The sequence below is a fragment of the Eublepharis macularius genome, chromosome 3 (genome assembly GCF_028583425.1).
Source record: "Eublepharis macularius isolate TG4126 chromosome 3, MPM_Emac_v1.0, whole genome shotgun sequence".
Taxonomy (NCBI): domain Eukaryota; kingdom Metazoa; phylum Chordata; class Lepidosauria; order Squamata; family Eublepharidae; genus Eublepharis; species Eublepharis macularius.
In genome coordinates, this window is record NC_072792.1 from 38,537,161 (window position 1) to 38,561,025 (window position 23,865).

At 39.0% G+C, this 23,865-nt stretch overlaps 1 protein-coding gene across 6 annotated transcripts in view; it reads left to right on the forward strand.

The window, feature by feature from the left end:
• The window catches only part of FARP1 (FERM, ARH/RhoGEF and pleckstrin domain protein 1), a 245,227-nt gene that overhangs the window by 21,981 nt on the left and 199,381 nt on the right, over positions 1–23,865 (forward strand). For all 6 annotated transcript variants that reach the window (XM_054974922.1, XM_054974926.1, XM_054974923.1 and 3 more), the window contains exon 2: positions 15,886–16,080. In XM_054974922.1, coding sequence (XP_054830897.1) covers positions 15,910–16,080 — 171 coding nt within the window. In that variant the 5' untranslated portion in view covers positions 15,886–15,909. The remainder of the gene's footprint in view (positions 1–15,885; positions 16,081–23,865) is intronic.

Sequence of the window (23,865 nt, forward strand, 5' to 3'; positions counted from 1 at the left end):
GAGGTGGTACATAAAGTAAAGTATTTAGGGATTGAACTCACTGCTAAGAATATTGATTTATTTAAGAATAACTATGATAAACTGTGGCAACAAATAGATAGGGATATGATGAAATGGAATTATCTTAATTTGTCATGGTTAGGTTGTATTGCAGTGATTAAAATGAACGTACTTCCAAGGATGATGTTTTTACTACAAACAATACCAATAGTAAAAGACAAAAAGCAATTTGAAAAATGGCAAAGGAAGATAGTAAATTTTGTGTGGGCAGGAAAGAAACCTACAGTGAAAATGAAAGTGTTGTATGACGCAAAGGAACGAGGAGGACTACAACTGCCTAACCTGCAACTTTACTACGAAGCAATTTGCTTAGTGTGGCTGAAAGACTGGATGTTATTAAAGAATCATAAGTTACTAGCCTTGGAAGGACACAATAAAATATTTGTATGGCATGCATATCTATGGTACGATGAGGTCAAAGCAGATGCTATGTTTTTACATCACTATGTATGACGGAGTTTATTTATGGTTTGGCAAAAATATAAGAGATACTTAGATGAAGAAATCCCATTGTGGATTGTACCGACAGAAGTTGTAAATCCTAAAACGGAATATAATGGCAAGGAGTGGATGACATACAAAGAAATTTTGAGAATGGAACAAAAAACAGTTACAATTAAAGCAAATGAAGAACTACCATTTCAATATGGGTGGTTCCAGTACAGACAAATTAAAGATTTGTATGATTCAGATCGTAGGAAAATAGGATTCAGATTAAAAAATTCAGAATCGGAAGAATGTTTATTACAAGAAGGGGAAAAAATGATATCTAAGATACATAAGATTTTGTTAAAATGGTTTACGGAAGATGAAGTAGTAAAATTGCAAATGGTAAAGTGGGCAATAAATTGTAACAAAAATATTACAATGGAAGCATGGGAACATTTGTGGAGAAATACATTAAAGATATCAACATGTACTAATATAAGGGAAAATGTTTATAAAATGATGTATAGATGGTATTTAACACCAAAGAAATTAACCTTTGGGAATAGCCAAATGTCAGATAAATGTTGGAAATGTAAAAATCATGAAGGGTCGTTTTATCATATGTGGTGGTCTTGTGAAAAAGCTAAACAATTTTGGGGGAACATTGTTAACGTTATGTCAGATATATTACAGAAAAAATGAGTAAAAACCCAGAGTTGTTATTGCTATGTATAGGTTCAGAAGATTTTGCGACCCAAGATAGAACGTTAATGTTTTATATGACAACTGCAGCAAGGATGTTATATGCACAATTATGGAAGACACAAGAGATACCGACAATAGAAGATTGGATACAGAAATTGCTGTACATGGCAGAGATGGACAAATTGACAAGGAAAATAAGAGAAGAAGCCTTAGAAGAATTTGTTATGGACTGGGGGAAATTTAAAAGTTATTTGGAAAAGAAATGGGACGTAAGGGGGAAAGTGTGATCATTGGACAACTATTAAAGGGGGAGATAGATTGTCTTTACCGATGGAAATAATATTTGGAAAGTTAAAGTAAGTTAATAGTATAAAATAATTTTCTTTATTAGATAATGTATTGGTTAAAATAATAGATACAATTAGATAATGGGCTAGAAAGCTGTTGGAAGTCTAACAAGAAAAGGGGGAGGGAGTGGGTGGGGGAAACAGGAATAGGTGGGGTAATAGAATGTATATTAAGTAATTTGTATGTTAACTCACCCAATAATTTTTTTAAAAAAAAAAGAAAGTTCAGACATTTATGGTTAAATTCTAAGCAGACTTAGGGCTTAGACTGAAGTAACTCTGCTTAGGATTTCATGGTTAATGTGCTATATAGTGGTAAACTTTTATTAGGGGAGATGGTTTAGACATTCCTCTTCATAAGAAATTCTGGTCATTTATGTTTTTGAAAACACCAGATGGATTTTGGATCTTAATTTTTTAATTATTATTTATTGGTGCAAAATCATTAAAAATAAAAATAAAAAAGCATACAGGAGAGAAAAAAGAGAGTACAATGTTGGCTACAAAATCACTATTGTCAGATCTATACATAAAAGATTTCCAAATATCTAAAAGTAAGTCAATGCACTGTCGCCTTTTATATATAACACGTTCAAATGTTGGTAAGTTTATAAGGTCTTCAAGCCAATAATTTACAGGAGGTGGGTTTTTGTCTTTCGAATGTTGAAGACATATAAGTCTTAACAACTGTAAGGGCACAGAGATAACATTTCCATTGACCATCGGTTAGATTCCAAGAGACAGGCAAGTCATTTAACAATGCATTAACATTCTCAAAAATAAATGAGCTTTCTAACACAATGTGTGTTAGAAAATTAATATGACTAATAACTTCCTCCCCAAAGGGTCAAATAATTAAACATAACCAAACCATGTGCCAGAGGAGTAAGCCGTGTTAGTCTGTAGTAGCAAAATCAAAAAGAGTCCAGCAGCACCTTTAAGACTAACCAACTTTATTGTAGCATAAGCTTTCGAGAATCACAGTTCTCTTCATCAGATGCATGGAGGGCAAGAAGAAACTGGTCAGATATAGAGGAGGAGAGGGGAGGGAGGAGTGTGATTAAGAGATGTGCTTAAGAGATGAATTTTGTGAATTACACTGGCAGTAACCTAGATTTCCTGGATTATTTTGTTTCTTTTTTTTAGTGGCATAAAGCTTCAAGCCTGTATTCTTAGATGGAAGCAACTTTTGGAAATAAGTTCAGAATATGTTTTTTTGCAGCTAGAGAGTAATTTTTGGCATTTGATAAAATTGTCCTCATTTGACCATTTCTTGTCTGAGATCATGCTGAGGTATGTAATTTCATGACTGTTGAAGCTTGTGATGTACATGTTCTGCTGGAAAAGGGTTGTGGTCTGGTTGATGTTAAGGAGGCCTGAGAGATTGTTTTTTGGCAGCGAGATAACTTTGATTAATTCCTAATATGATACCAGGCAATAGACTCTTTTACAAAATTTACCGAACACCTCTGGAGAGCTGGCCCCAGCAGCTCTACTTGCACTCTCTCTATCTCTCTCTCTCTCACGAATGGAAAAAAAAGCAGAATGAACTCAAAGCAGCTAATCCTCCCCTGCAGAGCTGGCCCCAGCAACTCTGCTTTCACTCACTCACTCTCTCTCACTCACGAATGGGAAAAAAGCAGAATGAACTCAAAGCAGCTAAGCCTTCTCTGCAGAGCCCACAGGGACGAAGGAGGAAGGAATCACGTGGACTGATTCTAGAGCTGCCGGAGTGCCGTTCCAGAGTGTTCCCCCTCAAAAAAAAAGCCCTGCTCTCTTCTGTTATGAAAAGAGAAAAGCTGTATCAGTGATTATGACTTACAATTCTTAGGGCATTGAAGATGGTTACCCATGAATCTCAGTTATCCTTCGGTAAAGAAGGTTTTGCAAGTTTTTATATTATTTCTTAAACCTATTGACCAGAAGACAAAAGTATTCGAAGTCAAGTGATTCCTATTGCAAAACCACTTTCAATTTTCTTTAAAGTGATTTTCTAAGTGTCGCTTTCAATTATTTACTTGCTTTTTTGTTTTTTATGAACATTGTTTTTTTAAAAAAATCCACTTCCTAAAAAGGTGACTCCCGTTATTACTTTTTAAAAAAAAAAGTATAATACATGGGATGGTTGAGAGCTACTTGGACGCTAAAATGCTTTGAAAAGCAACCGTTTGTTTAGTCTGTAGTTTGACAGCTACATTTAGCTAACGGGCAGTGACATGTCAAGAGACTGAATACTGCTAGTAAAGTGTGTGCTATTTTGCAGGAATCCAAAGGAAAGGATGGATGCAGCTATCAAAGTAAACATTTGAAATAAATGGCCTTACATGGCATAAGGGACAGAATGTTGGACTAAAGGGGACCTTTAAGAAGTGGAAGGTGTCTTATGATTTGTTGATTGAAATGATATATTTGAAAATAAGCTGAATAAGATTCTCAGCATTATCTTGACAGCTCCTTCACTTTGAAGAAGTTATGTTTTGGAATTGCTTTCAAAAAACAGTTATTTTTAGATGTAGGACTTCTGCTTATTATCAGGACCCACTGAGCATAGTAGTCACCCGTTATTTTCTACTAGCCACTTGTGAAGTGTAATCCTACCACAATAACAGTAAAATAATTCCTAGATGAATTGGACCTTATACTGACCGGGTTAATAAAAAAAAACTAACGTTAATCATTGTTCTTTTGTGCAGTCCCACATTGGGGACTGCGGATATGCTCAGGCCTGCCAACTGAGAAATTTCTGCTAGCTTCTTTAGTGCTCCATTAGGGGGTGCTTCTTCACGGTCATGTAGAGTCCCATTTTTCCTGCCTTATCGGACATGTGACCATACGGGAGGAGTGGCCCCTTCCCTCAGTTCTCTCTTAGCCACCACAACGAGAAGAACTTAGCTCTTGAGTTCCATTCATTACTCTTGTGCGTTTATCTTCAGCTTGATCTACTATCAGTTTTTTGACTTCAGCTTGTCTTGCGACCTTGTTTTTGTCTTTCTGATTTGGTTTCTGGATTGTGGAACTACTTGTTCAATCTTGGTGACCTCTGTGAATATTACCTCAACATGTCCCAAGCTAAGGCCTTGTTCAAAAAATGTACCCAGTGTGGTACTAGAACGACACATTCTGATCAACATGATTTGTGTCTCTTGTCTTGGAGGATACAGTGTGAATGTTGTTTGTATGCAAAATGTATATGTATAGTATTTGAACTGTTTACAAAATCCCATGTGTTTGGGATAAAGGGCACAATGCATATTTTAAATTCTTATTCAAACAAATTAATTACAGAAATGAAGAGGAATGACAAATTATCCAAAACCAAGATACCATAAAGGCTAACAAATGTGGTTGGAGAGGGGTAGGGGTGCGGCGGTGGCATAGAATTCATAGACTGGAATTCACTTTTTCAGATAAAGTTTTTTCTGGGTGGGATAGTTTGGGGGCAGAGCATATACTGTGCATATAGAAGGTTCCCCAGTTTTAAACTCCAGTACGAGCGTGCAGTTTCACCCTTCTTGTACAACAGTGCTCCTACTGTTTGAAGATACCTTCTGCATACAGGGCAAGTCCATATAGTATGGCACTCTCATGTGCCCATCAACTCTGTATTGGACAAACAAGTCAGTCCCTTTGCAAAAGAATGAATGAACATAGATCTGGTATTTAAAAAGTCACATTAAAAAAACAGTGAGACAACTAAAGGCTCTTTAATTCCCAAATCTAAACTAGAAGCAAATGCCACCTACAAATTACCATGGTTTGAATATATGCAAGTGAATCATCTAGTGAATAGTCAACTACTACAGACCCATATAAAAAGAAAATACACTGATTTCGAGAGACTTTTAGTCTTGCAAACTAATACAGAAAAAGAGCTTATCTCTTTTCTTTATAAATTTTTATGTTCCTGTTTTTGGACAAAGAAATCTAGATACCAGACTACATGGCAACTAGCATGTGCTTCTACAATTTCTGATTCACAACGGGCCAAGATCTGGTCCTCCAAAATCTGCACAACCAAAGCAATTAATATTCAAACCTCATTCCGCAAAATTCTATACAGATGGTATTTCACTCCCCTTAAACTGCATCATATTAATTCATCGTATGATCCCCATTGTTGGCGAGGCTGTAATCAGATAAGTTCCTACTTCCACTGTTGGTGGACATGCCCTATAATATCCCAATTTTGGTCTAAAATACTAATGATGATATTCAAAATCACGAACTAAAATGTTCCTCAGTGCCCCAAAATTGTCCTCCTCAACTTATGGGAAGATCCCAGTATCCCAAAGATTCACTTGTTGCAGCTAAAGCAATCCTTACAAAATCTTTGAAGTCAAAAACCTTACCATCTATCCAATCCTGGTTTAATAAACTATGGGACTATCTAACTATGAATAAGATAACAGAACACATTTCTCTGATAGAAAATCCCGATTTCAGTTCAGATTTTTTTAAAAAATGGCAACCTTTCTTAGAATTTATGCAACAAAATGATAAAATACTACAGTCACTGCCTGATAACCTTAAGGTCATAGCAATTTATTAGTAACCATTTATTACAGTATAATTGTTGTAGAAATTGTTTTTAGCTTTTGTACAATTCACACCGTAAATGTCTCAAACTCCAGGTTTCCACTTAAACTTCCTGCAATTATTATAGTTGTTGTAAGTGTTATATTTGTTATGTTTGTTAACTGTTGAAAAAACTCAAAAATTAAAAATTAAAAAAAAACAGCGAGAGAACATTTTAATTCCCCAGGACATTCTATTGCTGATTTAAGAATATCAGTTCTCAGAGAAACTTGAAAAGAAAATTACAATGTGAGATTGCTGAAATTGAGTTTATTTGCAAATTTAGAACAATGGATCCCCAATCTTAAATTGGAACATAGGATTTTTCTTGCATTACAGATGCTAATTTTCTGCACTTCACACCCCTGCTCTGTTGAGCTAATTGCAGCATCTATTATAGCTAGATTCCTGACACTCTGATTTACAATGCCCCTCTGTTTAGATTTTTTAAAAAATCTTTTTTTCCCATTCCTCATATCTGATGAAGGGAGTTTTGACTCTTGAAAGTTCATACCTTGGTAATCTAGCTGGTCTGTAAGGCATTATGGCACCCAAATCTTGCTCTTCATTTTATAAATAATTATTTCTTGGATATGGGGGAAGTTTCAACATTTTGTATGTTTTAGCAATAGATCAGAGCTTGAATAACTTAGTTCTTTGAATCTTTATTGCAAGATGGAGTATAAATTTGCCATAAGTTATTAAATAGCCAGGCTGGGTCATTCAGTTCATCCCATTGCTTGCCTGTATCAATAAAAGATGTAAACATTAATAAACTACTGCTCTAAGGAGTGTTATGTTTAATTTTTTTACTAGAATTTTACACTGTTGTGAAACTCAGAGCCAATCAATACATTGTTTTTTGTTCCCTCAGACTATTAGGACTGTAGTTCTTAAACCTGCCTTGGATTGCTTCAAATCTAGAGCAAGGTATAGCCTTTGAGAGAGGTAAACTTTTGGTCTGTTGTGCCAAGCCATGATGCATGCTTAGCTGCCAGCCTGAAGCAAAAGAAAGTTGCTTTGTTACTTTTGGTTTGTAAAGTGGAGCAAAGTTGTAAGAGTTGTAGTATGTATCTGTGCCAAATAGTCAATATAAATACATTCTCTGTTTCATCCTTTGAGCAAAAGAGAATGATTTTCTTAGAGACGTTAGACAGTACTATAGGGCAGGAGAGCAGGGGAAAATACTGTTGATGTCAGTGAAAGAGAATAACAACTGCGTATGCTGCTGATGTAAGGACAGCAGTTTGGGAGATTTTTTTCACTAGAACTTGTGTTTGCAACCTGATAAATTCAGAATAGAATATTGGTGGTATGCCACCTAATTTGGATTAGCTTTCTCTCTTAAACATTCCATTGTTGTCACCTCTTGTCCAGTTCAAGAATTTTAGCACAACATTTGGAATGAAAATTACAGTTTTGAGTTATGTGATATGTAACTAAGCTGACTAACCAAAATTAAGCCTTTAAAATTGACAGCAGGCTTGCCTTGACTTTTTTAATGATAGCAATTCCATTCCCCTCAGATCAATACAGTCGCTTTGAAATCTGAAGCTGTCACAAAAAAATGCAATATGAGAAACTTGTTTCAGGTATGTGAGCAGAACAAACCAGGCGTGTTTCTTTCCCCTGTACTGCAGCCATAATACTTGATAAAGCTCCCAAACTTGTACAACTTTAACCAAATGGCTGTTAATTTTGGATTGGATCCTGCTAACTTTTCCCATTGGTGCAGGAGGGAGGAGAAGCCCCTTTCCATTTGATGAGAGGAGGGCATCCTGAAGCTTGGATACTCCTCCCATAATCCCTGGAAACAAGATATTAGGCCATTCTTTCCTCTCTTGAGGAGATGGGTGCCCCTCTTCTTTAGTTCAGAGGCTTCTAGAACTTTATCAGAAAACTAGAAAGTGTGCCATTGCTTGTTTCAGTACCAATAACTGAGGCAGCAGAAAAGGAAGGTTGAAACATGTGACAAGAGGCCCATTGTCCTGTGTGAGTGACCAGAATTCCTTAAGCGAGAGAGGGTCTGGGATGTTTTCTGCCTCGAACAGAAGGAACCTTCATGGTAAGCTCAGAGTTCCTTTCTCATTTGAGGAGAGGAGGACATCCTGGCTCTTGGGATGTTTCAGAGCTTCCGCTAAGACGGGTAGGCAGCCCTCTATCTCTGTTAATGTTTGACCACCTGTTCAAGGACCTACCACCCAAAAGTCTCGCTGGCCACTGCATAGGAGTCCATTTTGTAATGGCATGTAGTAGCTGCCCAAGTGACTGCTCTACAGAACTGAAAGATGGCCATGTGTCCACCTTACTGATTGACCAAGCTATAATCCCTTTCAGAGGTTTAAACCCTTGAGATGAGCCATCTGTTTAGAGATGCCTGAAGCCACCTGTTGAGAGATGCTTGAGACGGCTTTTCCAGCACTGTAGGGCTTCGCAACCGAGTCAGTAGAATTCTGTCTCCCATTTGATGGTTTTGACTTGGGTTGTTTCTGTTGTGCTCTTTTTAACACTGATGTCTCAAGGGAATTTGAGGACTAGGTATGCCTGTCCGGATACTTCCACAGTTCTTTCGTAGAAGCCTGAAAAGAAATTGGATTCTTTTGCTTTTTATACATGTCTTGCTGGGCTTTCACATTAAAAGGTTATGTGGGTGAGTGAGAACAAAAGCTTCCAGCTGGTACAACAGTTTTATTTATATAAAATGCCTGCACAAAAGATCACACGAACTTGCGGTTTAGTTAATTGTATTAAAAGACATTTCGTATAAATGCCAAGCTGAAAGGTTTACTTTAGAGGGTACTTATTCTTTACTTTTGCATACGTCATTGTATTGGATTCTGTGTTGCCTTTGAAGCAGAGGGATATCTCAAAGCTTTAATTAATTTAGATATTTATACTTAAATTTGAGGATCCACAGTGGTTTACATAATTCTCCCTCCAATTTATTGTCAAAACAACAACAACCCTGTTTGGTAGTTTAGGTTGAGGGAGATTGACTGGTCCAAAATCTGAAAGTTTCTTTGCAATATCTGATTTGTAACGGACCTGAAGCTTGTCTATGTCTGTAGCCCCTTCAAATAATGCAGATGTTGTGGTGTAATACTCAGAAATTGTCCTGGTTAGCAGGCTGGATGCAAATCCTTGGCAACAACAGGTCCCACAGCAAGTATTTTAGGGTTACAGTCCAAAGTCCAAGTCCAGGGTCAGGTAATCTATTCCAAATACCTGTTCAAGGTTCAGACAGCAAGGGGTCCAAGCACTTAACAACAAGCAGGTCAGGCAAAGTGGTAGGATTATCAGCAAGATTATAGACGAGTGGACCCGACCCAATGCTGGATACAGCCTCTCTGCAGCCTTATATAGAGAGTTTCCCTACTGGTGCTGTTTGGTCTCACATCAGTCTCTTCCCAACAAACTGAGTCACCTCCTTTACTCAAGAGGAGTATGAAGGCCCAGCTCTTGTAGTGACTCATTGGTCTCTCCTAGCATTTTCTTAGAAGAGGGGAGACCTTGGGCTACCAGGTGCACATTCCTGTGCCTGGTCCATGTCTCACCCCTAGCCCTTCACCTCCTTTGCTCTTGGAGTGCTTCAAGACCCCACGATGGGTCTGGACGTGGGGAGGTCCATGCTGAGGCCTTCAGGTTTGAGGGCCCTGCTGGCTCAGAGGGCAGTGCCAGTGCTAGCTCAGGGTCCCTTTGGAGAGGTGCTGGAGAGTCCATCTCATTGGGACGGTCTGCCATGACATGGTTTGGGAGGAGGTTGTCTTCTCCCTCCAAGAAGGGCTCATCTTCCCGTGCTAAACCTGGGTGGTCCATGACAGAAATGCTGCAACGTGAGAACTGTATGAGAACTGCTTATGTTTGAGGTGATCCGGGAATCTATATTTCCCACCAAAATTCCAATTTAATTAATCGCTACTTTTTGTGCAGATGCCAGATATAGTTTTAATGCTCTTACTTTTTATGTCAAAAACATGGTATATTTCAGTCTTTACTCTGCATTGTTAACTTGGTAGTTTTTGGGCAAAATTGGAATACAAACAGCTAAACGTTAAAAACTGTAGACAAAAATTGTATCTGATGAAGTGAACTCTAACAGGAATCAGTTCTGTTGGTATTCAAGATGCGATTTAGACAAAGCAGCAAATGTAATGATGATAAATGTAATTCATGTATTTCAGGGGAGAGGTGAAACCAGGAACTGAAAATCTTGGTTTCTTGATTAGCTAAAAATTAGTCTTGATTTCCACCACTGATAAATCTTAAAATAAGTTTGTGATTTTCCCCTGAATTCATCCTAATATTTATCAGGTCCTAGATACTTTGCTAAATGTTATGGTTTTAAGATTAGTTACATTTCTTAAATAATTTATATTCTGCGCAGCTGGCCAGTGTTTATGAAAGCCTCTGGACTCCCAAATAAGGAATCGTGCGAGTTGAAGCTCTTTCTGCTATTCCAAACTTGCTGTACAAAGCCTCCTCGCCCCCAAGAGTGCATTAATTTTGTTCATAAAGACAAATCTGTCAAGACGTCCACGTTTGCTTCTACAATGATGAGTGGAGACACCAGCCCAGTTGATACATTTTGGTTCCTTATCTATTTCCCAGCTGTCTTTTGCATAGATAAGGGCTCCCTTCACTTAGCATGGCTTGGATGTCTGCCACTAGTTTCCTCTGATCGCTGATTCCCGCCATATGCATAGTCTTTCAATTACATCACAAACCCTTTCATCATTATGACTCCTTTGGTCTTCAGTTTTTACATAAATCCATTTACAATACTCTTATCCTTGAACCAGCAACATTCTTGTCATTATGAAACGTCTTTCATTTTGACAGGCAGGGAGGAAAGGCCGCGTGTTTTACAGGAGAGAGAAACCAGCAGCGGCTCCTGTAGCGGGTTGCAAAAATATCCCTGCCATTAAAGAGGAGGGGGGGGTAAGGGCATTAACAGAGTGTTTCAAACACAGGGTACTGTGGGTGCAGTGCTGTTTAGGCACACTGCTACTGGGCATTTAGCCGAATCTTGCACAGGCAAGTGGGATAATGTCACTTCCTGGCATTGGGGTCTGCTTGCCACTCAATAGCTGAGGGTCTGCATGGTGCCCCCAGTTGTCTTGGATGCCCCCTAATAAGGATATTGACCTCCCCCCTTCTACAATGCTAAGCAGCGGGAGCTGGGATAGTCCACCATGTGAGCCGCTTTAACCCACCACATGACCCATTGGTGAGAGAGACAGCGCTCTCTTGCGGAGGGAAGAGGGTTTGGAGGAAACAGAGGCCCCAGGAGCCACACGTTTGATGCCTTTATTCATTTTTGTGACAGAATTTACCAACTGGGTTGGCGAGGCCCCTGTACTCTCTGATGTGAAGCGCCTGTTTTTGCAACCTTTTGGCACTTCAGAACGTGTTAGCAGCTGCTCCCTAAAGAAAGTATACAGTTTGTGTGTTGGCTGATATTGACAGGTTTAGGGGGTTTAGAGCAGATGGTTCTGTGTCCTGCAGAAAGTCATCGGGGTAGAGTGAAGTGGCTAGCAGTGCCGTGTTTTTGTGCATGCCACCTTCTTTCTGCTTTGTGGGTCAGGAATATGACCCAGAATCCATGGATGGCCCAGATCCCAGTTTGGGCAAGCTTTTATATTTCTTTTGGACTGAGTAAGATCTAAACGCTTTTTGAGTCCTTGTACTAATTATTGCGCTTTCTGTTGGGGAGTAATTTGCAGGATCTCTTGCCTCAGTCTTCCGCCTTTGTGCTTCATTATTCATATCTTTGTAACCTTGAGTCTGAACCTCCCTAATGCATGCCGTGTGGGACTGCTTTTGATGACTTTTTGGAGGCTTCATTTGGTGCAGAATTAGGGTGACCTGCCTCTTGGCAAGGTGAGTCACGGCATATTTTACAACAGTACTCTGATTCCCTGGTGAATCATGTCTTCCAGGCACAGTTTTGAAGAGCTCTCCTTGTTTTCTAAAGCCTTCCACACTTTTATCTTAATGTGAGCTGTAAGAATGGCTTCTTTATGATGTGGAGAAGTGAGGAAAATGGGTTTGTGAATGACTCATATCTTTGCTTTTTTGCATTTCTGTGGTAGAGTTCAAGGAAGGAGCTTGCTCGTACATCTGTCCTGTCCCTGTGGTATGATATAGGCTGGTCAAATGTGAACCCCCCACTTTTGTTCTCAAAACAACCCTGTACAGTAGGTTAAATTGAGTAAGTGAGGGGCCGGTGGTCATCCTGTGAACTTTATGAGTTAATAGGGATTTGAGGTTGATCGGAGTCTAATGCTCTGTGCACTTATTTCCCTTTATATGTCATACCTAAAACATAAAATTTTGGCATAGCTTCTGAAGGAAGAAAGTTAACTGTGCCACCTGTATTCCAGGTTCAGACAGAAAGGGCATATAATGTTTTCCAGTTCTAGCTACACAGCCTGTAGAATACTTTTCCAGAATCTTTGTTTAAAAAAATTTTTTTTTTTTAGTACAGATCTGATGGTTGTTTGAACAGGTGATCAATCTCTGCTTTCCCTGAGAAGTTAAACCCTCTGTCAGAATAAGGAGAGATAAATTTATGGTATCTCCTGTTTTAATTGTTTTATCTCTTAATATCTCTCTTCAAACAGTCTGGCGGTTAAAAATAATGTCTACCCAGGTGTTTGGTTTACAAGCTCCCTGAAGCAGTGAGGTTTTCTCGGTTGTCTACTGCTGGTCTGAAAGGACAGTCATTTTTCACTGAGTTCTTTATTCAGTGCCACAAATAAAACAATCAAGTATTTTACTCCTTCACTTTGGGTTTTACCAGCTTCATTCAATAGTCCAGCAGAAATTGTTGTATATAAATGTAAAATCTGAAACTAACATGCAGCCTTTACTTTTCCACATTAGTAATTTATCTGTTTATGATGATGCAAAACTCTGTCAAAGATTTTTGAAAATGAGATGAAATGTCTTGGGGTTCTGCATGTTTGTGGTGTTAGGCTGTAGCTCAGGGCAGACATCTTTGACCAAACATGTTCAAAGGTAGTATTGAGCTGGTGGGTTGGCATTATGATGTCTTTCAGTTTCTCTTCAGGGAAACTTTTCCACATAAATGTTTCTACCCTAGCACTATCTGTATTTCACAGGTTTCTGAGGGCTGTTTTAGGGCATATATTCAGTTCAAAAAGGATGCTGTCTCCATATGAACCAACTTATACCTAATCTTAAGTGAATGTGCATTTCAGGGGAAGATCAGTAGTGATGAATATTTTGTCTGTTATACAAGTTTATTCACTATAATCTACTCAGCAAGGAAACTTCTGTGGAACCCCAAGGGTCTTTCTGAATTCTCCTTTTGAATGGTTCATATCTAGCTCTGGAATCACAGATCAATATTGCTGGTGCTTTTACTATAGCAGCAACTGTATCTTAGGACATAATAAAATAGCAAAAGTAATAGCCACTTTTAGCACTCCTAAATAAATATATTTTACATAGAAATAAATAGAAAACACTAAAGTCATGTAAAATCCTAGAGGTCATGGTTTTCTCCATCTTAAGAGTTGTCCTTTATGGGGAGGATGGAGGAAGTGTGAGATTGTAGAGTGCAAGGAGTTACAGTATTCATTTGGGTAATACAGATCTCTGTCTTTCAGTATCTTGAAAGTCTCTGGTTTCTTTTCTTGATCTTTCTTGGTTTTTAAGTACAAGGGGTAGATTAAATGATTTATTTTGAAATTTAATGTAATATCCGCATATTGTACAGTGCAATCCTGTGGTGAGTTACTCCAGTCTAAGTCCATTGAAGTCTATAGACTGGAGTAACTTTTTTTTTAATAACAGTTTTTATTTATCAACATAACAATAAACAACCTCAACTATTAAAACATAAACAGTAAATACAAAAGGTAAGGTATGAAAGTAACAATAAGATATTTTACATAGAAAAATTGACAACAGAATGCTATTAATTGCAGTCATTACAGTTACAAATGTTATACAGAGTTTCTTGAAGCAACTTAGCTTATAACTAACTATCTAGTATTTTCTGATATAAACGATTTGGAGGATTTGCTTCCATTCTGTCAATGTAGTCTAAGAAATGCCACCATTTTTCATAAAAGTTGGATCTGTGTGATGTGTTGGTTAAATTATCTGATATTTTATCTATGATAAGTTGATCCCATACTCTTGAGAGCCAGTGGGAGATTGGTGGGGGTGTTTGTTTTTTCCAAAAGTAAGCAATTAAAGATTTTGCTATAGTTAGTAGGTTGTTGATTAACTCTTTCTGTGAGGATGGTATGTCGTGATTTTGCCAAAGGTTTAAAAAGATTAGAAGAGGATCCAGTGGTATTTCACAGTTCGTTATTAGTTTTATCTGTTTTAGTATTTCTACCCAGATTGCATTTATTTTGGGGCATTGCCACCAAAGGTGAGCAAATGTGCCTATACTGCCACAATTTTTCCAGCACATAGGCGAATAGTTAGAGGTTATGACTGATAGTTTCTTTGGGGTTAGGTACCAACGAGTGAGAATTTTAAATGATTGAAGTTTGATATTTATTGCTTTGGATTTCAATGTCGAGGAGGACCAAATTTCTTTCCACTGATCTGGAGAAATTTGGGCATTACAATCTTGTTGCCATTTATTTTGGTAGGCATAGTATTTTGGTTTTTGGTGGGTTATGATAGATTTGTAGATTTTAGAGATTAGTCTTCTTCTTTGGTTATTTTTATATTCCAAGAGATCTTCAAATTGAGTTTTTGGAGTTGATATGATGTCTTTCAAACATATTTTATTTGCCATATTTGCCAGTTGTAAATATGAAAACCATGGAATGGTAGTATGTAATTTTAATTCCAGTTCATTTTTTGTTAAAATTCCGTTTTGGGATGATATATCACATAGTTTTATGCTGTATAGGAATTCCCATTGTTTGCGATTAATTATATTACAACCCAGTGGGAACCATTTTTGCATGAGTATAGTTGAATAACGTGGTATCTTGGGAATTAATTTAGATTTATAATGATCCCATATTTTAAGTAGGTTTGTCCAAAATATATTGTTAGTGATTTTAGTTGGTCTAAGGTGGTGTTTACACCATATTATCTCTTGGATTGGGATTGATAGATGCAATGTATCTAAAATTTGTGACCTATGGAGTAACTTTCCATAGGATTGAATCCTATTCTGAGAATCAAAAGAGAAGTAGTATACCAGGTGGTTCAAATAGGCTTGTAAAATGCAGTACTTGGGGCAAATTGGGTACACTTTAGCTAGAGGAAAAGGAATAAGACAGGATCCTCAAGAACATCATGTGGGTTGAATTGGGAATCTACAGTGAGAAATAGAGGCTTGTCAAAACACCCTTCTTTCTGTTGGAAGAAAATGAATTTTAGATTCAACCCAGTGACCATAAAGTAGTAGTTACAAGGTGAGATAAATTTTGGAATTCCTTCTTCACAGATAACCACACTCCTACTTTCTGTATTCAACTTTAGTCATTGGGTGTAGAACTGTTGTCAAAGCTGTTAACTGACTGGGCTATTTTTATGCTGTTGTCTTTTCTTGGCCTGCTGTTGCAGTTTAATTGCTGCTGATAGGATTAGTTTTGCTGTTAACTTGTATGGATGATAATATTAGGTTGTGTCGTTTGTCATAGAACTCTGAACTAAACGTCAGAATATAAACATGGTACATAAATAAAGTAAGTTTCTATGCATATTGATTTCTTTGAATAACTTTAAGTGATAGGGCCTCATGTTTGTCTTTTCCCTCTCTTATTAGGTATAGAAACTTGTTTCTTTAAACATGGGTGAAGTGGAGCAGAGATCAACTGCAGGATCCCGGTTAGGAGTTCAGGAGAATGCTGGGATAAGTACTTTGGAACATGGACAAAAACTGCCTGCGACACCTACAGGAAAACTTACTTCTATCAAAATCCAGATGCTAGATGATACGCAGGAAAGTTTTGAAGTTCCGGTAAGACCGTACTTAGAATCTGTGGTTTGCTGGCTGGCCACAGTTTTGTATTGAGAATTGCTTTCATATGACCGGGTGTTTTTTTTAAACTGTACATGTGAGTTGAAATGACAGTAAGAAGCATCTGTTCTTTCTCTGATAGCATCACAAAATGGCTGAAAACAGTGGTGTAGTTCCAACCTTGTAGTGCTGAAGACTTAATGTCAACTCTTAATGTCAAGTAGCAATTTCTAGCAGCGCCACCTCCTCCTCCAGGACGCTATTTGGGCATTCAGAGGACTGCAATGGAAGGGGGAATTGGGAAAGTCCTCCTCTGCAAAGTTCAGAGATGGTTGGGTGCACCCCAGTAAACGTTTGAATAAGTGTTGCATTGCACTTTCTAATACAGTACCTGTCACTTTTAATCTCAAACCAGTTAAGCCAAAATATAAGTGAATTAAACCCCCTGACTAAGGCTAAGGCTGCATTCAAAGGTAAATGTGCCTCTTTAATGTAGTAGAACTTCTAAGTAGTCATGCATAAGATTGGGCCCAAAATTGCCTTAATTCAGGAAGTTTTTGTTTTTGTGATTTAGCACCTATTATAGTAATGAACTGGCTTAAATTTAGAAATGTTCTTTTTAAACACAGAAAATCCTTGTAATGTTTTGCCTTGTAAATAGATTGTGAGTTTTATTTCTGCTGATGTATGTTTACTGTAGTTAAAAATGCAGGCCTCTGAGGAAAGAAGGAGGGAGGCTGGATGGGCGAGTGAAGCGTGCTGCAGCCTGCGATTGGACAGTAGCTATATCTTAGGACACAGAGTGAACTGCAGATTAGTCAGAGTGCTGAGGGAAAGTGGTCAGTCAGTCTGTGTGGGTGAGGGGGAGAGAGCGAGGCATTGAGGGAAGAGGTTTGTGGTTTTTACCTTGTGGATGAAATCAGCCTGTGTGGCAAGTGAACTTCTGGGGGGACTAAGTCAAAGACTTCCATGTTCTTCTCTTTGGGGATATTTTTAGCTTAAGTGGCAACTGCTTGGAAAGTCAGTCTTTGTGACTGGGTCTGTGGAGGAACATTTAAAGATCTAGACCTAATTTGAAACCACCAAGCTTATGAACCGTTCTGAAACTAATATGTTTATAAATGACTGAGACCTTTACACATATGTAAAGATTTATAAATAAACTCTGTTTCTGGTTAAGTAAAACACCTGTTTTATCTAGAATAAAGGATCCCTTTTTTACCTTGCAGTCACTGCTATGTGCTACCTGTACTGTCATACTACTATTACCTATAGCAAAGATGTCTTTATATTATAAGTCAAACTGAAAGAACTGAGGAAAGAGCCTTCGGTGGCAGCAAAACCTTTTGGGAACACTAAGGAAATCAGGGAGGCAGTAATACACAGGTCACATAAAGGGGGCAAAACACCATATTCCTCTTTTTTTTAAAAAAAAAAAAAAGGGGCACAAATTAGCCTTCTTTTCTTGCCTTGTCAAAGATGATTTCATAAACAAGCTAGTGTTCTGAAGTCCACTGCTTATATTTGTATTTGCATACTGATGCAAAATACACAGAGTGAGTAAGTTTTGAATGGGACATCTGTTAATTTGAAAAGAGGTGAGTGAATGAAGATGAAATGCATAAAATTATTAGTTCTGAATAACTGAAACATGTCTGGACGTGCACATTTCAAAGGTCAAAGGAGAGTGCGGAGAGAGGTCCCCTGTCTTTTTCCACTGAGCAGTTGCTTGTGGGAAGTCAGCCTTCCTTCACTCTCAGCATAGATTTGCTGCTCCTCATATCAGCTGAGTTGTTTAGGCCCAATTTCTGAGCTTTGTTTCTGCCCTTGGCTTTATTCCCCAGTGGCATAAGGAAGTAAGCGTAAACCACTCATGGCTAAAAATGGTGTGACGGACTTGGCGAAAGGTTTCCCACACTGATTCTGACTGGTTAATGAAGAGGGGGTTTTTTGCCTTTGTAGTACATCTGCATGCCCAGACCCTTCTTTACTAATTTCATGTGTTATATAACATATAATAATGTTTTTTTAAGGAACATAATTGATTTGTTTACCTGGATTGAATGATGTAACAGAATGATTGCAGATCAGGTCTCTGCTTATATGTGCATATGGTGAATGTTTCGTAGTATCTTTCCTTGCTATACGAAGTCCAAAACTTTTTCTGCCCAAAGAGCAAGTTTGATTTTTGTGTAACAGAACAAAATAATACTTTTTTGTGTGTTAGTTTTGTATGCTGGCATTTTTCCAAATGTTTGAAGTGTTAGAAATGCATTCTTTCGGTATTTCTGTTTGCTGGCTTGCCAGATAATATGAGGGCAATTTAGTCTTAAAGGATTGACTTTCCTGTCTGTTTTGAATAGGGATTTGCTTTTAACACATATACAGTTCAATTATACAGTCCTGCTCTACTCGCAGCTGCTGTACAAAGGCTGATTCCAGTATGCCCTAGTTTAAGGTGTGTGCGTTCAATGAGCAACACAGTTGAAAGCACAACAGAACTGTACAAACAAGATCGAATGCAGCAGCTATAACAAGACACTTCCACAGGGTTTGTACATGTTTCACTTGGTGATAGTGACCCCATATTAGCCATGTAGAGATGGCACCAATCAGAATGCAGTGAAAATTGGACTCTCAGGATTACATCTCCATACCTAGGACATTTTTGGCTATCTCTCAGTTGAAATACAAACAGTTGATGAAGGTGACAAGGCTTTCAAGAAGATTTGAAGTCCCACTGAATACCAGTGATTCCACATGGAAAATCACATTGCAGACAAGTTTTGGTTGGTGTCTATAGGAAGGAAGGTTTTTTTTCATGAGGTGAGGGGATCTACATGGGTAAAAGAATGAAAGCTACTACAGTAAGGTCACAAGAGACATTTGTTCCTTATAGTCTAGTAAATCAGGACAATCCAGACCTCCTTTAGCACTCAGTTTTTAGTAGATAGGACCAGCACATTTTCAGGCTTCTCTCTGCTTCTCCAGGAAATGGATCATTTTAGCTGCAAATTGTAGTTAGCGCCTGCTCTGACATATTCTGATAATGTATTTAGTATATTTGTATGCTGCCTTTCCATTTAAAAAATGCTTACTGACTTTTCCATTATATCCTCTGTCAGTTCCTGATGGTGTCCTTATAACTTTCATCTTTTCTGGTTTAATATAATTTCTTCCTATAAAAGATTAAGCTTAGGTTTGTGAAAAGACTGGGTTGGAACAATATCAAGTAGGGTTGAGTTCTGATACCATTAATTTTCCTATAGGTTTTCTGAAATGGTCTTTCTTCCTTTATTTTAATATTCACAAACAATATGTGAGAATTAGGAAATATAGTTGTTTGACTGTAAACCATATTTTTTCTTAGAGAAATGGTGGATTTCGTGTCTATGTGTGTGTTTTCCTTTGTTGAAATCCAAATGAAATTTACCGCCCTTGAATGTGGTTTCAAGGAAGAGTAAACAGAAAGAGCTGTAGTGCGTACTAACTTGCGCTGGGCTTTTTCTGTTTGACAGTTTATACTTGGAACATTTAATTTACAAACAATACAGTCTGAATAAGTGAAGCCTTAGTGCTTTCATTAAGCAGTTTTCCCCTTGCAGAGCCAAATGGCAAGAGTAGCCCTTCTTCCCCTTAAGGTTCGGATGTCATAGTGTGAAGAATCTCAAAGCAAGGCAGTTGGCAAAGTAGAACAAAGTTTATTAGGATGGCCATCCGATGCAAACCAGCTGGGCTAGAATGCATAAATGAGGCCATTTCAGCTTCACCTTTTACACATTTCAATATGATAATGAGTATCATCAGTTTAGATGTCACAGTGTCATAAGTTCTGAAGTCACTAAAAGATATCAGGTCTAACAATGCTACAGCTGCAGGTCACATAATGCGTATCAACATTGGTCAAGGAAAAGAACAGAACGTGGGTAGGCAACTTAGATAAGAGATATGGTAGGGCTAGATTCGTTCAGGGATGGACCATCCCTTCTAAGAAGAGGCTATCTGGTACAGTACTAGTTATCGCACACTAAACAGAAAAGAAGCCTGGTTGGCCGAAGCACGTAGCAAGAAGGCTCAAAACAGTTTCCACTGGGCTTGTAAATAAATTCATGTAGTCCTTTTTTAGATTAAACATCATGGTTCAAGCTTTTAAGACTTTTTTTCCTTTTGGGAAACAGGCTGGTCGGCACTGTCCTGAGACTTTGAGCCACAAGTGCAAACCTGTAACTGCTTTCAAGGACAAAGCTTGACGGAGGCTGGCACCAGCCTCCTGGCTTATTAGCCTGTAGCATTATGGGGTAGAGTGATCAGTTCTCTCCCCCACGCCTTACCTGTGAGGACAGACTATGTATGACTGGGCTTGTCATCAGAGGTTTTTGGCTCTTTTTATTGGCCAAGAGTTTAGGGCAGCTGCCGGTGGCTGGTCCTGAAAATAATTGTTTCTCAGCCTATTCCTGCCTGTTCCTGTTCTCGCACACCTTCCTGGGGGACCCTTTTGCTCCTGCTCCTGAATGCTGGGCAACCAGTTGATTCCTGTGCTAGCAACCTTTGTGTCTTTGTATTTTGGATCTCTGGACCAAAGTGCTAAAGCTCTCATTTCGACTTTTAAACTTGCTGAAGCTAACATCTGGAACAAATTTAGGGATTTCTAGCATATGCAGCTTAGCTTAAATAGCCTTTGCCTTTGTTTGCCTTTGCAGTTTTCTTTAGTAAATTACTTACCCTTATATTGGGACGGCGTTATTAAGAGTTGTGGCTTCAATCCAAATCCAGCACTTTAGCCAATTTGCACAAGCTACCAAATTCTTTCTTTGAATCAAGCCTACAATGTAGTACCTTGTAGGGTTGGTTTTGCCTATTAGCATGCAGAGGGCTTGAGGTCTGCCTCTTGACCTCAAACTGAAAGTTAAAAGAGGCTGGTGGCAGCTCACTACTCTGGCAGTGAGGCTTCACTTGCCAGTCTTTTTGGAACATTGCCTTCTGACACCATTAACAACAACAACAACAACAACAACATTAAATTTATATACTGTTCTTCAGGACAACTTAACACTCACTCAGAGTGGTTTACGAAGTATGTTATTATTATCTTCACAATAATCACCCTGTGAGGTGGTGGGGCTAAGAAAGCTCTTAGAAGCTGTGACTGACCCAAGGTCACCCAGCTGGCTTCAAGTGGGAGAATGAGGAATCAAACCCGGTTCTCCAGATTAGAGTCCTGCTGCTCTGAACCACTACACAAAACTGGCAGCCCCCTGGGGATCCAGGTAAGCTTGCTAGGAATACCTTTACAGGGCTCACCGAAAGGTCAATATTAAATATCCCTAACACTTTCCCTTCAATAACTGTCTTTAAAGCACCAGGACTTGGATCCCAAATTTGGGATCCAGGCAGCAGACTCTTCAGCATGGCCATGGAGTTGCTACAAGCATCTCATCAGGGATCGGGTAGCACATATAGGCGATAGTGTTTGTCCTGGTTCTTTAAAATGGGTGACTCTGCACTTGGCTTTTCAGTCAGTTTGTTCCTCAGGTATGGAAGAAGCTGCTCTGCATGTCTCTCTGCTTTACCTACTTGGTTACTTGCCTGTTTCTCCACTCAACTGCCAGTTTTCCTTCAGAGTGCCATCCCTGACAGAATCATGCTGGGATTAAGCGCAAAGTAATGTTTAACTAGCAGCTTCCTCACTAAATGTATCACACACCATGGAATTTCCAGCATTGATTTGTTTGGAACTAGCGTGCAGTTACATTTCACAAGGTCAAGGTTTTATTCCATTATTAAGATTTTGGGAGACATTAAAATTATGTTAAAAGAAGCCAAAGTGGAGTAGCTTCTCTTTTTCTGTCAGAAATGGGTGACTTTTAATTAAATGTTTTTCAAGGGCTTTATAGCATCGTGTGTGTGAGAGAGAGTTGATTACTTTTTTCTTTATTCTACTCACAGGGAAAACATTCACTGAGTTCATAGATTATTTATATTAAATGCATTGTCTGGTTGATCTTAGTTACTCTCCTCTGCTTCCCCTGTCATTTTAAAAATAGGATTAAGATTCATGAAGGCAGCAGGCAATCTCTGTGTAGAGCATCCTTTATTTTACTTCTGCAGTCCTCTGCCTTTTTGTGCAGAGCTTATTTCTCATTTATAAAGACAGTATTTATTAATTTATTAATTAACATTTATAATTTTTCTCTCCTTGTGGCTCAAGGAGGCTTACAGATCATAATTAAAAATACCACCATTTAAAGCCTACAAAATAAAACCCCAGATAACCCAACCCCCCTTCTCTCAAAAGAAACCTGCAGTTTATACCCTGTTGAGAGCCCTGGCAAATAAGGTGGCCTTGCAGCACCTCCTGGAAGTTCCTGAAGATACTGCCCCATTCACCACGTCAGGGAGCCTGTTCCAACAGAGAAGGCAGAGGCACCTGTGCAACTATGGCTGTCTCGGTTCCAAACCGAGACTGGAAGCTGCATGGAAATGGGTCAGGGGCAGATGTATCATCCAGGAACCTCTGGAACTTCACCACCACTACATGCTCTATCACCTTCTCCAGAGAAGGTAAACTGGAGACTGGCTTATAAATTGGCCACCTCATCCTTAGCCAAAGAAGGTTTGATAACTGTCTCCTTCAGAGGTCTAGGGAGAGCTCCCTCTGTCAGTGAGGCACACACTATTTTAATCAGTGGTTCCAACCAGTGGTTCCAGTTTTAACCAGGGCTTCATGTTTTTAGAAGCAAGGACAAGCATAGTTTAAAATGCAAGTGGCGACCCTCATGCTCCTAAGGATACTTGCAGTGTCCATTGACAAGATCTATCTAAATCTATCCATGACTAAACAAGCAGGTGCCTCTGACACATCAGGTATTGGATCTACTCTCAACCTGGCCTCCAAGTTGGAACAAATAAAAAAGTTTTTTTTCAGCAAAGAACCAGTAAAAATATTATGGTTGTGAGCTAAATTAACTTATTAACAGGGTAGGACTTGGATGTTACCAAGTTATACATCACTTTAAACAATGTAGCTGGGGAACATTCAGCAGACGTGATGGCAGAGGGGGAAAACGTTAGCCACCATCACTGCCACCTCATAGACCTGCAAATGGGCTTTATCTGAGATCTGGATGATTCATCTCAAATCTTCAGCCATTAATGTTCTCATCGTCTCCCAATCCTCATAACCCCCCAACTCCCTGGTAAAGGATGGAGCCTGGGGCTACCGAAGAGTACAGGAGAGGGATACCTGCAGATGACCCTATTTATGGACCCAGCCAGCCCATCATTCCATGCAGCCACCAGGGCCTCCACAGTGTCTCTGGTGAGGCTCTCAAAATCCTCCACAGCTGCCTGGAAATCAACAAGATCCATTAATCTCTGAGGTGGAGCATCTGAATCAGTCCCAGGAGGGTGCATCTGTGCCCTAGAAGCTGGTGATTTGACTGCTAGCCTAGCGGTTCTTAAGCTGTAGTCCGCTGTGCCCACCAGGTACCCAACATGATAATGGAATGCTCCCTAAGCCAAAAGTAAAAAAGAGGAGGATGTCAGAATGGGATTTCAGGCAAGGCAAGTCCCTCTCTCTCTCTCTCTCTCTCTCTCTCTCTCTCTCTCTCTCTCTCTCTCTCTCTCTCCCCCTCTCTCCCTCTTCCCCCCCCCAATAGGCATGCAATTGATAGGTAGGTATTCAGTGAGAGCCTTGTGCCTGGTGTCCATCTGCCAGCTCCTTAATATTAGGTTTGTTGTGTTCCACTTTTGAAAGGGCTAGGGTAGAAATCTGGGGTTTTATTT